General features: G+C 41.5%; 1 protein-coding gene across 6 annotated transcripts in view; it reads right to left on the bottom strand.

Annotated features, from left to right (window-relative positions):
* The window catches only part of LOC140209516 (copine-8-like), a 669,962-nt gene that overhangs the window by 77,757 nt on the left and 575,811 nt on the right, over positions 1 to 16,394 (bottom strand). For all 6 annotated transcript variants that reach the window (XM_072277770.1, XM_072277771.1, XM_072277769.1 and 3 more), the window contains one exon: positions 15,041 to 15,143. In XM_072277770.1, the coding sequence (XP_072133871.1) occupies positions 15,041 to 15,143 (103 nt within the window). The remainder of the gene's footprint in view (positions 1 to 15,040; positions 15,144 to 16,394) is intronic.

The following is a 16,394-nucleotide window of genomic DNA, read 5'->3' as shown; positions in this document are numbered from 1 at the left end:
CATGATGAAATGGCGGAGAAGACTCGATGGGCCAAATGACCTAATTCTGCTCCTATATCTTATGGTCTTCACTGATCAGTTTCCTGGACAGTGAAGGATCCGAGTATGTGAAAGCAGCGGAGAAAGCCACAGGCATCTATTTAGAAGTGGTCTGCTTGCACCAGTCTGGGAAGGACCTTGAAAAAGTGCACTAAGTTTTCTTCTAAATTCTTTTGGACACACTCACTTTGACAAGTCAGATTCAGATTTAATATCACAGGCATATGTCGTGAAATTTATTAACCTTACGACCTTACGGCAGCAGTATAATGAAATACATGATAAATAAATATAGAGAAAAGAACTGAGTTATATTAAGTATATATATGTCTATACGCAGTACCATTACGAGACTCCAGACTCAACACCCCAATGCGTTCATTGTAATACCAGGAGACTTCAACCATGTTTCTTTCTCGACAACCCTACCCACCTTCAATCAGTTTGTCAAGTGTCATACAAGAGAACATAAAACACTGGACTCTTGTATGCAAATACTAAAGATGTGCACAGCCCTCCAGCTCTCCCCCCACTTGGAAAATCAGATCACAACCTGGTTCATCTCATACCCTTGTACAAGCCCGAAATACAGCAACAGCTAGGTACCACCAAGATAGTAAAGAAATGGTCTCCAGTGGCCATTAAGGCCTTGAAGGGCTGCTTTGACGTTACTGACTGGAGTGTGCTTTTTGAAACATATGGGGAGGACATTAACAGACTTACTGATTGCATCGCTGTCTACATCAACTTCTGTGTAGGTACTGTAATATCATAAAGTACTGTTCGCTGCTTCCTTAACAACAAACCATGTGTCACCAGTGATCTAAAGGCTCTTCTCAACCACAAAAATAGAGCCTTTAGATCAGAAGACAGGGAGGATTTGGAACATGTGCAGAGGGAGCTAAAGGAGAAGATCAAGGTGGCTAATGCGGAATACAGGAGAGAGCTGGAGAACAAGCTTGGGCAGAGTAGCACACAGGAGGTGTGGAGAGGCATGAAGAACATCACTGGCTTCAATCAGTGTAGCTGTAGAGCCTCAAAATGCAGCCATGATTGGGCTAATGAGGTAAACCAATTCTTTAATAGGTTTTACAATTGCCCTCTTGTTCACACCCCCCTCAGTGCACCAGTCCAGGTATACAGGCACTCAATGCTCCCTCAGCAACAATGCCTCCCCTCTTCACACCTCACCCCTCCAATTCAACATGTGGATGAACAACACAGGCTGCCACTGTCTACATCCCTTCCTTCCTGTGCACCTACCAGTCAAACCTCCACATACCAACTGCTATCATCCCAATCTTCACCTCCCCCAGTCCCCAGCTTCCACCAACTCCCCAGTCATCATGGACTCATCTTCACTACTGAGCAGGTGAGAAGGGCTCTGTGGTAAATTAAACAGGGCAAAGCATTGGGACTAGATTGTGTGAACCCCAAGGTCCTGAAGGAGTGTACTGAGCAGCTGTGTGGAATTCTCCAGTGCATTGTCGATCTGAGTCTCAGCCTGGAAAGGGTCCTGACTGTGGGGAAAACATTATGTGTGGTCCCAGTACCCGAGAAGGGCCAACTGAAAGTCTTGAATGACTACTGTCCAGTGGCCCTGACCTCACACATCATGATGTCTCTAGAGAGGCTGGTCATAGCTCACCTCCGACTCCTGGTCAGATCAGCCCCCGATCCCCTGAAGTTTGTCTACCATGAGCACATTGGAGTCAACTATGCTGTCACCTACCTGCGGAACAGAGCTTACTCCCATTTGGAAACACAAGGCAGCAGTGATTTTGATTTCTCAAGTGCCTTCAATACCATACAGCTCTCATAGCTGCGGGAAAATCTCCATTCAATATAGATCGGCACTTCCTTTGTATTCCGGATAATGGACTATCTGACTGGCAGACCACAGTATGTGTGGCTTCAGAGCTGTGTCAGACATATCTATAAGCAGCACTGGGCCCCATGGGGGACCGTATTGGCTCTCTTTCTGTTTACCCTGTATACCTGGGAATTTAGATACAACACTGAGTCATGTTATCTGCAGAAATTCTCTGATGACTCTGCAATAGTTGAGTGTATAAAGGGAGGACAGGAGGATGAATCTGGCAGAGGACTTTGTCAAATGGTGCAAGCTGTATCATCTGCAGCTCAACATCAGTAAGACAGAAGAGATGGTGAAGGAGTTTAGGAAGGCCAAACCTGCACTGCTCCCTGTTCCTATTGATGCCGGGGACATGGATGTTGTGTGGACCTACAAGTTCCTGGGAGAGCACCTGGATGACAGACTAGAATGGAGCACCATCATAACAGGCTGTATGCAAGAAGGGCCAGAGCTGCCTCTATTTCCTGAGGAGTCTGAGGTCCTTTGGAGAACGCAGGCCTCTCCATCACATGTTCTACCAGTTTATTGTTGCCTGTACAATTTTCTATGCAGTGGAGTGCTGGGGCAACGGTATCAACACGGCTGATGCCAACAGGCTCAATAGACTGATTAGAAAGGCTGGCTCTGTTATAGGAGTCAAACTGGACACACTGGAGGCTGTGGTAGAACAAAGGACCTTATGGAAAATCTTGGCAATTCTGGACAATGTTTCTCACCCTCTACATGCCACCTTGGCTGAACAGGGGAGCACATTTAGTAATAGACTTAGACAATTGCACTGCTCCAAAGAGCGGTATATGATGTCATTCTTACCCTCAGCCATTAGGCTCTATAATGAGCCAACCTACACCCCTTCCTGTTAGACTGCTTGTAGTAACTTATTTTTTTATTCTTTCTACTTCTCTTTTAATATTTTTATCTGTGCACTTGGACTGCTACCATGACAATGTAATTTCCTTTGAGATCAATAAATTATCTATCTGTTAAATAATTAAGTTAAAACAAGTAGTGCAATAAATAAACCCAGAAAAAAAAGTAGTGAGGTAGTGTTCATGGTTTCAATGTCCATTTAGAAATCCAATGGCAGAGGGGAGGAAGCTGTGCCTGAATCACTGAGTGTCCAGGATGAGGTTCCTTAAGTGAGTTGTAATTTCCATCTAACAAGAGGTGGAACACTGTAGAAAAGATTTACTGCTCATGTATTTGGCTCTTTTCTACATCTCTGCCAAGCATTGCTGCCTGACTGACCTTGTTATGTTTCATGTGCCAAGATAGTGGACAGCCAAATTATAATCTATGAAATAAGGAAATAATTTATTGCACAAAGTTCCGGTCTTCTGGTGACTGATTTCTTAACTGTGTCTTAACTGTTCTAACTTAATTATTTTCACTTACTCCGCAGAATGGCTTTAAGTCCTAGTCATTGCAGATCACTCAATTCACTCCCAAGAGAAATCTCAGCAGAGAGTGTTCTGCTCCATTTAGTTTGAGTGGAATGCACACTTAATCTGTTTTACTTTAAGGGGATTTACTTGTTGTTAATTTGCATAAAAGACCACGCCATCTATGTTTAAATTTACAAACATACATATTAATACATAGTATCTTCTCTTCTCTTTAGGGCTGCTGTAAATTCTGTACACAAGTTACGTTATGAATAGCCTGCAATTGCTGTGGCATACCAAATCATAGTGCACATTGTAAAAGAATGTTTGCTTAGTGCTAAGTGTTTTATGATTGTCATAAATTGTGTGCAAGTGCAAATTAAGTTCACAAAATCAATAGAGACTATCTTGAATCAGGGTACCACTTACAAGCCTATTTCAGAATTATAATCAAGGATTGAGATATTGGGTGGATTAGAAAATGTTGGAATGTTGGAAATACACAGCATGCCATGCAGCATCTGCGAAGAGAAAAATTATGAACAAAGGTGATCTCATCAGATGTTGCCTGAACTACTGAGCATTCCTATTTTTGTTTCAAACATTTTCCTGTTCAAATAAATAATGAATACATGGAAATTCTTTGTAAACACTCAATATATACACTTCTGACCCTAATGAAGTGTCCATGAGTGTATTTGGCTTCATGATTTTCCTATTAATTAACATCAGTGTTCGTGCTGATGGTAATGCTGTACCGATGCTGATACTACAATGCTGTCCTAGTGAGTTAACATCTGTCAGGAAACAAGCCTATGCCCATAAGTTTGCCATTCTTGCTGTTCTAGAAATCATAAAAATAGCTACTAAGTTGACAAAGAAATTCTGTGAAGAGTTCAAAAAATTAATGGGAGGCGAGATAATCTTTGAGGATTTTTCCCCCCAGGATTTGCATTAGGGTTATAAAACTATAATACAAGACACAAACTTGGAAGCAGCTTTTTTTTTTTAACAGACTTAAAAGTTTAGAAGTAGGGCAGCTGTTTGTCTTCTTGTTAGTAGATGGTGACAGGTGCAAACCAATGTAAGTTTATTAAGGAAGATGAATGTCAGAGGAAGAAAGGAGCAAGGGCTGGGAAACAAGGAAAATCGGCTATGCTAAAACGTTTGCTGTGTTTGATTGGAGCAAAGCTTAGTCATAGTCATACTTTATTGATCCCGGGGGAAATTGGTTTTCATTACAGTTGCACCATAAATAATAAATAGTAATAGAACCATAAATAGTTAAGTAGTAATATGTAAATTATGCCAGTAAATAAGTCCAGGACCAGCCTATCGGCTCAGGGTGTCTGACCCTCCAAGGGAGGAGTTGTAAAGTTTGATGGCCACAGGCAGGAATGACTTCCTATGACGCTCTGTGCTGCGTCTTGGAGGAATGAGTCTCTGGCTGAATGTACTCCTATGCCCACCCAGTACATTATGTAGTGGATGGGACACATTGACCAAGATGGCATGCAACTTAGACAGCACCCTCTTTTCAGACACCACCGTGAGAGAGTCCAGCTCCATCCCCACAACATCACTGGCCTTACGAATGAGTTTGTTGATTCTGTTGGTGTCTGCTACCCTCAGCCTGCTGCCCCAGCACACAACAGCAAACATGAGAGCACTGGCCACCACAGACTCGTAAAATATCCTCAACATCGTCCGGCAGATGTTAAAGGACCTCAGTCTCCTCAGGAAATAGAGACGGTTCTGACCCTTCTTGTAGACATCCTCAGTGTTCTTTGACCAGTCCAGTTTATTGTCAATTCGTATCCCCAGGTATTTGTAATCCTCCACCATGTCCACACTGACCCCCTGGATGGAAACAGGGGTCACCGGTACCTTAGCTCTCCTCAGGTCTACCACCAGCTCCTTAGTCTTTTTCACATTAAGCTGTAAATAATTCTGCTAACACCATGTGACAAAGTTTCCTACCGTAGCCCTGTACTCAGCCTCATCTCCCTTGCTGATGCATCCAACTATGGCAGAGTCATCAGAAAACTTCTGAAGATGACAAGACTCTGTGCAGTAGTTGAAGTCCGAGGTGTAAATGGTGAAGAGAAAGGGAGACAAGACAGTCCCCTGTGGAGCCCCAGTGCTGCTGATCACTCTGTCGGACACACAGTGTTGCAAGCACGCGTACTGTGGTCTGCCAGTCAGGTAATCAAGAATCCATGATACCAGGGAAGCATCCACCTGCATCGCTGTCAGCTTCTCCCCCAGCAGAGCAGGGCGGATGGTGTTGAACGCACTGGAGAAGTCAAAAAACATGACCCTCACAGTGCTCGCTGGCTTGTCCAGGTGGGCGTAGACACGGTTCAGCAGGTAGACAATGGCATCCTCAACTCCTAGTCGGGGCTGGTAGACGAACTGGAGGGGATCTAAGTGTGGCCTGACCATAAGCCGGAGCAGCTCCAGAACGAGTCTCTCTGGGGTCTTCATGATGTGGGAGGTCAATGCCACCGTTCTGTAGTCATTGAGGCCCTGGGGCGTGGCGTCTTTGGCACAGGGACGAGGCAGGACGTCGTCCACAGTACAGGAACCCTTCAGAGCCTCAGGCTCATGTTGAATACATGGCAAAGTACTCCACATAGCTGAGGGGCACAGGCTTTGAGCACCCAGGTACTGACACCATCCGGTCCTGCAGCCTTGCTTGGGTTGAGACATTTCAGCTGTCTTCTCACCTGTTCAGCCGTGAAGCCCAACATGTCAATTCCTGTGCAACTGTTCAGAGCAATCCTACTCTAAGAAGCTATTTCCTGTTTATTTCACTCTTATCACTGAATAACTTCACTCACCTCAGTGCTGAAATGGATCCACAACCTATAGACTCATTGTCAAGAACGCTACAACTTAGTAATTATTTATTTACTTTTTTATTATTTGCATGATTTATCTTCATTTGTACATGGGTTGTTTGCCAGTCTTTGAATTTATAGTTTTTCATAAACTCGATTGTATTTCTTTGTTTTCCTGTAAATGCCTGCAAGGAAACAAATCTCAAGGTAGTATTTGGCGGCATAATAATAAATTTACTTTGAACTTTAGATAAAGGCTGTTTCCTCCACTGTCTTAATTACAGTACCAAATATTGATACTCTTTGGATATTTTTATTTGATGTTAATTCATCCAGGTCCAAGGCAGCTTAGCAGGAAACCATCAAAACGTGTCAAGAACAGTAGTCCAGAGATTCTTCACAAATGAAGTGCAGCTCTCCGGTGAAAAATGTTGTCGTATCTGTTAAATAGGGGCTGTGGACATTTCTGATTTGATGGAAAATGGACGTGAAATCACAGAGGAACATCTGGAGAAATTTCTGAAACGCCCATCCACTGCTGTCATTACTGTGTGGTTGGGAATCTTTCGGAGGGTAGGCCTCAAAGTCCCCGGCCTTGCCTACTTTTGGCGAACAAGAAAGAGGTCGAATCACTCGGACAGAGATGGCGCTCAGTACTCGTGTCGCAGAGCTGATCAGAGCTCGAAGTTTTCGGATGACTCAGAGTCGGATTGTGGTTGGCATGGCAGGGAGTTTTTCTTCCCTCTCCCGTCTGCGTGAGATGTGGGACATTTGAGAAACTTTAAACTTTACTGTGCTCACGGACTTTCTTCATCAAGTTATGGTATTGTGCACTGTTGTAACTATATGTATAATTATGTGGTTTTGTCAGTTTTTTCAGTCTTGGTTTGTCCTGTGTTTTTGTGATATCACACTGGAGGAAATAATGTATCATTTCTTAATGCATGCATTACTAAATGACAATAAAAGGGGACTACGTGTCTTCATAATCTAAAAAAAACAAGTCACCCCAGCAGCTTCTTATCTGGCTTGCGGCCAGCTTCATAAAACCATAGCTACGGCAACTGGCTGCACGCATGTGGGTACCAAGGGGAGAGGTTTCATACTGCCATTGACAGAGCACCTCTTCTTGGGCAAGTGCCAGCAATTTCCATCTAACTCCAAAATGCTCTTCACATGAAAAAAAATAATGGCTTTGAGTGACTAGTGTACAAAACCAGCTTTAAAATTATGCAGTGTTACCGTTACTATTTAATCATTCAAAGACCTCGGGAAGTAAAAGCTATTTATCTCTGCTGGAGAGTTTGTACTTTAGCTGTTTCGGGTGAGGGATTCTTGAAACAATCTGGAATATTGTAAATATTTCTGAAAGCAGCTTTTCTTCTTAAAAACATACATGTTGCTTTCTAAAGAGCAACTATTCAAAACAATTATTTATTTACTTAAATAATCTCTTCATACTTTATTGTGCCATAGGTTTTACTGAAGGCAATTATAGTGATTTTCTTTCATACATTCATTATGGGCAACATGCTGCTTTAATAGTGTCTTTGTAACATCTAGTTATGCAAAGTAGTGGTCTTGTTGGCTCTCTTTGTTTATATTCCACCAACTGGCTTCACATGAAATATTCTAAGATAAACCATTTTTCTGGATTTCAGAATCACCAGTTATTGGAGCTGAAGAATTCCTAAACTGTTCAAAGGCTTTCCGATATGGGAGAGTTGGGATATTTTGGAAAGTCTACACTGCTGAATCTGTCAATTCACTGCATCATCAGGCTCCAAGGGAATTCAATGGGTTAAGAGGTAACCGATGGGGACGAAGTGAGCCCCACAGACTCTGCCAACGGTGCCTGGGCTGTGTGGGAGGTGGTGTATTCCTTCTGTTTTCACTGGGAATTGTAGGGCAAATCAGTATCAGAATCTGGTTTAATATCACTGGCATTGGGTGTGAAATTGGTCAAAGATATGACAGCCAAGGGGAAACCAAATTCAGTGATACTCCACCTGTAAAGTTAACTCCTCAAATGCAAAAGTTTAAGAATCAATGAACAGTATAAAATAGCATTATGTCAGTGGTACAAAGGTTCCAGTGGTGGAAGGGGTTTGGTTGAAATCTCTTTTGAGGCAGTCACCTGGTGTAAAGGACGATGTTCTCCACTCTGATTCTGTGGGTTTTGACATGACTGTGGAGGTCAATTATCGTTTCCATAGACCTTACCACAAGGGAAGGGGGAGGGTGGAGGTAACTGGAATTGTTTGACAGTGCAGGTGGGTGTATATTGGGTTACATAGAGCACTTCTCTGCTGTTTTCACTGGACATCTAAATGCTCACAGTGAAGAGGTCTTAATACCTTCAAAACATTCCATTCACAATTGAGTAGCCATGAAGCAGAGATTCTACTAAAACCGTGAAGATGTCACATATTTTCAAGGAGGCTTTGAGAACAGTGTCGGAGTTGTCTATAATGCTGCCACAAGTAGATTTCTCATTGTATCTGTGCATACATGTACGTGTGCATATGACAATAAACTCAACTTTGACTCAATACTTAATGCAGAGTGGTGTGAAAATGTAATGTTAACTGTTACATAGGCTTCACATATTTTGAGTCTATAATAGAAGAAAATCCATTTCCATATTAAAACTATAGGAAATTGAGAATGGACAACAAAGATATTTCAAGTGTGTCAAAGGCCTAGAGGACAGAGTACATATTAATGCTTTTTTAATTTAATTAATTCATGGGATGTGGTTGTCACTGGTAATGCCAGTAGTAAGTGTGCGTAATTGACTTTCCCTGGGCTGAGGAAGCAGTTTAAGTGTAATTAGTCACGTGTACACCAAGGTGAGTAAGAATGACAAGTTTCCTTCTCTGAAGGGTATCAATGAACCATATGAAAAATACACGGAGATGAGTTACACAGCTCTCTTTACATGCACGTGCAGATCAACTCTTTGAGTGATTATACAGAACGTTTGAGGTTAATAACTCATCTCCTTCTACCATAGGCCACGAACTTATCAATCATCCCTGCCGTGGACCACTTTCTGGAGGTCCAAGACGCCGACTTCTACAAAGAAGGGATCCGTATGCCCCACCACCGCTGGACTAAGAGTGTAAATGTGGGAGGGGACTATGTTGCAAAATAAATGTACTAGGTTTTTTAAAAACTGACTCCTTCTACCTTAGGCCACAAACTTATCAATCACCCCTCGTACTTGGCAGGTCAGGCAGAACTTGTGTAGTGAGAAACAGAGTTAACTTTTCAATCAGTGACCTTTTATCAGAACACACTGGCCATTGATCTGAAATACTACTTGTATTCTCTCTACTTTCCCATGCAACTGCAAGAGAAACAACACCCATCCTTTCACCTCTTCCCTTCCTACCATCCAGGGAACCAAATGTTTTTTTGAGGTGAAGTTGTGATCCACCTGTATATTTTCCAGGTACTGCATTCTGTATTCATAATTTACTCTCACCTACACTGAGAAAAATAAACACCGACTGGGTGACCATTTTATTTATTTAAATGTTTATTTTAAGATATAGCACGTTAACAGGCCCTTCTAGCTGAATAAGCCTATCCCACTCACATGACCAATTTAACTACTAACCTGTCTGTACGTCTTTGGAGTGTGGAAGAATATCAGAGCACCTGGAGGGAAGAATGTATAAAACCTTTCCAGGCACAGATGGGAATTGAACTCAGGTCACTGAGGCTGTGATACCCTTGTGCTCGCCACTATGCTACCATGCCCGGTGACACACACCAGCCAGAACTGAGGAACTGCTGAAACCATGGTGATGAATTGGGCAGACAGGGACTTCTCATTGTCCTGCTTGTCATCCAAGGGACACAGAAGTGTCTCCTCCACGTCTCCAAAATACCCTGATCTTGTTTCAATTTCTCCCTGTCAGTTGCTGACTTGCACCTCTCACTCAAGCAACACCTCGCCCTTTGCTTCCTCTCTTTTTCTTTCTCATTTACAATATCCAGCTGTGGCATTTTAGCACCTGAATTGCTACCTGCTAAGCACGTAGACGGTCATTTTTTTTTCATCACCTAGCAGCAGTGAAATGAAGAAAAAAGCAAGTAAATCGAGTTCCTGCTGTCATAAATGGAATGACTTCCACATTTTTGGGTTCCCTGACACTCAATTCCTTTGTTCCGGTAAATATCAAAGCCCAAAAGTTTCATTGCAAGTTATTCTTCTGACGTGAGCTGTTCCCAGTTGCAGCCAGTTTAACTGCTGCTACCTTTCTGCTGATCTTGTTTGGACTACACTGTGGATTTTATTGATTTCCTTTTGCGAGCAACTGATCTTTGTGTTCAGAAGGGAGGAACTGAGTGCATTTTATATAAAATGGATCAGAACAAACAAAGAAACTGGACTTGAGTACACACGCTGAATCCACAATTGGAGCTACCTCAGACTCATGTTACAATGATAATCACCTGGAGCCAATCAGAATTCGACAGCTGAGGAGCTTACTTTACTTTAGTGACACTATTCTGAAATTCTTCCTCATAAGGTAGTTTAAAAAAAGGCTACTGCATGTCATAAACACCTCGAATTCTGCAGATGTTGGAAATTCAAAGCAACACACACACATACACACACACACACACACACACACACACACACACACACACACACAGAATGCTGAAGGAACTCAGCAGGTCAGGCAACATCTATGGATCTATGGAAAAGAGTTTCGGGCTGAGGAGTCCAGAAGAGGGATCTTGGCCCAAAACATCAACTGTTTATTCATTTCCATAGATACTGCCAGACACTGCATGTATTAGGGATTACTGCCTGCTGAGTTCCTCCAGCATTTTGTGTGTGTTGCTCTGGACTTCCAGCATCTGCAGAACCTCTTGTGTTTATGGATTAGGGATTATCAAGGATTTACGTTTAACTCTTCATTTACAATTTCTTTATTAAATGGGAATAATTGTAAAGGTGGGAGCATATCGGTGCACCCAGGAAGGAGAAGCCCCATGCAAAATACTTGCCAACAGGTATAACGTAGAAACATGATGTTAATTACATCTACTGCTTGCCCTGAGATGAAAAAAATCATTTCTCCTCCATTTGGTAGACCACTTCAATCAGAGAAGCTCAATCAGTGGAGGGCCTCAAGGGCTATTATCAAGGTCATCTCTCACCAGTGACAGAACCAACACAAAAGTTAAACTTACTTAACTCACCCTCATCAACCCTTTGTCGCAACTCGGCAGCCAAAATCATACACTGTCCATCGTTGCTGGACCTACATCCTAGAACATTCTTCCCAACAGCATTATGGGAGTATTTTCAACACAAGGACTCAAAAAGGGAACTCATCACTATCTCCTTAAAGGCAATCAGAGAGAAGCAACATAAACTGACCTATCTGTGATAAGCACATCCTATAAAGGATTTAAATGAGATTGTGATGTTGAGGCTCTATAAGGTGCTGGTGAGACCTCACTTAGAGTACCGTGGGCAGTTTTGGTCTCCTTATTTAAGAAAGGAGAGGGTTCAGAGAAGATTCACTAGAATGATTCCGGGAATGAGAGGGTTAACATATGAGGAACGTTTGTCTGCTCTTGGACTGTATTCCTTGGAGTTTAGAAGAATGAGGGGGGACCTCATAGAAACACTTCGAATGTTGAAAGGCATGGACAGAGTGGATGTGGCAAAGTTGTTTCCCATGATGGGAGAGTCTAGTACAAGAGGGCATGACTTAAGGATTGAAGGGCGCCCATTCAGAACAGAGATGCGAAGAAATTTTTTTAGCCAGAGGGTGGTGAATCTATGGAATTTGTTGCCACGGGCGGCAGTGGAGGCCAAGTCATTGAGTGTATTTAAGGCAGAGATTGATAGGTATCTGAGTAGCCAGGGCATCAAAGGTTATGGTGAGAAGGCGGGAGAGTGGGACTAAATGGGAGAATGAATCAGCTCATGATAAAATGGCGGAGCAGACCTGATGGGCCAAATGGCCAACTTCTGCTCCTTTGTCTTATGGTCTAAACCTAAGTGAAGAAATGTGTAGCAAAACATCCACTCAGTGGCCATTTTATTATGTACTCCTGTTGCCCTGCTTCTTAATGCAAATAATCAGCTAAACATGTGGCAGCAACTCAATGCATAAAGCATGCAGAGATGGTTAAGAGGTTCATTTGTTGTTGAAATGAAACATTAGAATGGGGAAGGAATGTGACCTAAGTGACTTGGCCATGAAATTGGTTCCAGGTGGGGTGGTTTCAGTATCTCAGAAACTGCTGATCTCCTGGGATGTTCATGCACAACAGTCTCTCGAGTTTAGAGAATTGTGCAAAAGAAAAAAAAACAAGAAACATCCAGTGAGCGGCAGTTCTGAGGGGGAAAACACACTGTTAATGAGAGAGGTCGGAAGAGAATGGTCAGACTCCTTCAAATTTATAAGAAGGTGACAGTAACTCAACTAACCACGCATTAAAGCAGTGGTGTGCAGAAGAGCACCTTTGAACGTATAGCACGTTGAAACTTGAAGTGGATGGGCTACACAGTGGAAAACCACAGACATACCCTTAATGGCCACTTTATAAGATACCTCTTGTACCTAATAAAGTGGCTAGTGTATTTTCTCCCATGCTTTTTTTTTGATCTTTTAAAATGAAACTTTACAATTTTTAGATACGTGATGTTGAACAAGAAGTACAACAACTTACAGAAGACACTTAATGCAGTAAAGCATTTAAAATGCTTCAAAAATTATCATTTTATATCAAATTCTGAAGGACATTAATTCTGTTTCTCTCACCACAGATGTTCTTTTTTTTTTGTCTGTATCTTCACTGATTTTGCTGCTGAGGGAGGGACCGCTCTCCTGTGTGAAACAGGCATACCACTGGCGTCCGATAGCTAGTTTGTGAACCTGTTGCATATCTGATAATCAGGTGATTTGCTGTGGCATTTCACAGGAAGGATTTAATAGTTACAGAGAAACTGCATAAGAAATGTAGCAGGATATTGCCTGGAACGGATGGTTGTATGGGGGATTAGATGGGCCGGATTTATTCTCGCTGGAATATGGGAGGTGACATTAGGCAATAATCATAATCTTATGCTCCCAGGACAGGGGAGTCTACACTAGTGGGCACAGGTTTAAGGTGACAGTGAGGGGTGGGAAGACCAGGGACCTGAGGGGTAAGTTTTTCCACACAGAGTGTGGTATCTGGAACAAATGCCAGAGATGCATTTGAAAGGCATTTGAATAGGTACTTGGATAAGAACTGCACATAAGGATACAAAGCTACTACACTCAGGTGGAAAGAGCATTGACAGACATCACAGACAGCATGGATGACATGAGCTGAAAATGTGTTGTACTATTCTGATTCCTTGGTTCACCGATAACCATTATAAATGCAAACAACTTCAGTTCCTTCCACAGCAGACTAAAGATGTCTTCAGTTACCATGAACAGCAATCAGATTTAATCAGGATTTATCTTGTTATAACATTAATCTTACCCTTCTCACATCAATGAATATTAAATCTTTACCTATGCTGTCAGAAGGAAATACATTAAATGGTGAATCTAGCCTACATAACAATGGTACATTTTTTTCTCAGTTGAAAAGACATTTTTTAATATTTCAGATGCCGAACACCAAGTATTTGCACTCATGAGAAATCCGTGTCTGAGGTTTGAAATCACATTTGAAGATAAAATTACAATTCATGTGTTACATAATTTATGCTGCATTTGTTGAAATAGATTGAATTATAAATAATGGAGTAAATAATCCAGTGATGTTTGCAAACTAAGTCCAGTTGTCAAGTGATCTGATGTCAAACAGATGAGTATTTGATGATCAAATGTGACATGTTCAATCAGCCCTTCAAGTGTATGCTAAACCAGTTGTCAATCTTATCCAGGTTTCTCAGTAAGGAAACTTAAAAAGAAGACAAGTGTTATAGATACTTACAGAATTACACTAATACTCTAATAATCTGCTGGCTGACTATATAGAAATTTCAGTAGCTTAACATGCGGTTCATCGGACAATTGCTGCCCTGCTCCCTCACGACCCTTTCCAATCACCAGGACTGCACTTCCCTCATATCCTGCTGATTAACCATGACCCTGATTCCCACACTCCTTTTTGACTCAATACCACTGAAGTTCAATGGTTGTTTTTGGATATGTTGCATGTCTGATAATCATATGTTGATCCTCCTGATCTCTTTAAATTTACCTGACACACTAGAAAATATATGTGAACACTGACCTACATATAAAATGCATGAATTAATAGTGCATTGTCATATTAATAAAAATAACACTTAATAGTGTGGAAAATTTTCCAGTCCAGCACTGCTAAAACCGGATTATTTGAGTTTTAGTGTAGTGGGTCTCAATTTAAGGCTCAACAACTTCTTTCATTCAAATCACATATTTTAAAAGCTGCTTGGTTGGTTATGAACTATCCAGCCACCATCTGTAAAGGAGAGCACATATGGATACGTTCGGTTTTCTAAGTTCAAACGTACACCATTAACAGGTTTAGCAAGATCACAGTTTTCAGCAAGTCTTCAAACAAATGAATAACAACAGAGGGATCAAGTATTAAAGACAAAACATAATAGTTAAATTATGAATCCAGGAAAGATAAACATTGCACTGAATATACAGTAGTTTTCTTTTAATAACTAATTCCACATTTCATCGTTTCAATAAAGCAATCTTGTTTCAACAAGCTTATTTGTAGCAAGTAATAGATTTTGCATTGGATTACGATTTTGGTGCATGCATACTTCATGAAAGGCTAAATGATTTCAAGGATGGTTCTTAGTCAACTTCCATTCACACTGATTATGATCTGTTGGGTTAACAGGAAGAAATAGGACTTACATTAACAATAGCTTCTTTAGTCTGTGCCATGTCCGAGATAACCCCATCTGTTATAATGAGTAGAACAAAGTACTGCGAACCGTCCTGTACTGCTGCTGCATATCTGTAACAGACAAAGTGGGCATTAGAAAGTGACACAGCTAATTAGGCCACCTAGCTGGGCAAAGTTCATCTATCTATGACTGCAATGGATAGGCGGCACAATACAAGACACTGACCTCTCCTGGGTAACAGCACATAATAAAATACACTGATTTACATCAACATAAAGTAAGTACCCACTTCAGACAAATGATTCATTCTGCTGGGCTTCAAAAGGTGGGAATGTGACTTAATGAGTACATAGAGAATCTCTTGTGGCTAGACATTATGCATAATGGTCCCATCGATGCGAAAAAAATTGATGTGATTTTCTCACTGAAACTGGAATTCAGAAAGGTGCTGTTACTGTCACAGCAGGTATCAAGATGGTATGAAAAAATCTCTCCCCTGATGTGAAAATAGTTCATACTTATCAATTGGGATATGCCAGGGAATGAAGTGTGCGCAAGGCATGGCAACATAGGCCATAATCCCAGTAATCATAGAAAAAGAGACTATATCTAACGTGAGTTTCTGGTGCACCCTTGTATTTGGTGCATAAAAGTGTGAAATGGCTTTACAATTTAATAATTTCAACTGTAGATTCAAAAATACACCATAAATTTGCAAATGTTGGTATATTTTGGATGACAGCCAGCACTGAGTAGGACCATGGGAACGGTGACTTGAATGAACTTCAAGATTGGGCAAATATAGGTTCAGTACAGAGTGGAAAGGCAGTGTAGCGGTTAGTGTAATGCTATTACAGTGCCAGCAACCCAAGATCAATTCTTGCCACTGTTCGTAAGGAGCTTGCATGTTCTCCCCATGACTGTGTGGATTTCCTCTGGGTGCTTGGTTTCCTCCCTCATTCTAAAAATGTACAGGTTAGTAGGTTAATTAATACATAGGTGTTACTGGGCAATGTGGGCTTGTTAGGCCAGAAGGACCTATTACCATGCCATATCTCTAAATATAACAAAAAAAAACAAGCAAGGTAGCATACTTTATCAGGAAGAACTGGGACACCACATTATTTAGAAGGCATGAGTCTTAGGGAAGGTAGAAGAATAAAGTTATGTCTGAGAACACTTTTTTTTCATGCTAAGTTATGCCGCAAAAGGGCAAGCAGCAAACCAACAGCGACAATAAAAAATGAAACCATGCTCTGTGGTTTATTTCTGGAGAGATGGAACAGAAAATTAGAGAGATTATGCTAAACCTGTCTTGAATCTTGGGCTAGATCATGCTGAGAGTACTGTTTGCCAAGTGA

The sequence above is a fragment of the Mobula birostris genome, chromosome 14 (assembly GCF_030028105.1).
Source record: "Mobula birostris isolate sMobBir1 chromosome 14, sMobBir1.hap1, whole genome shotgun sequence".
Taxonomy (NCBI): domain Eukaryota; kingdom Metazoa; phylum Chordata; class Chondrichthyes; order Myliobatiformes; family Myliobatidae; genus Mobula; species Mobula birostris.
This window is presented reverse-complemented; position numbering and strand designations above follow the sequence as displayed.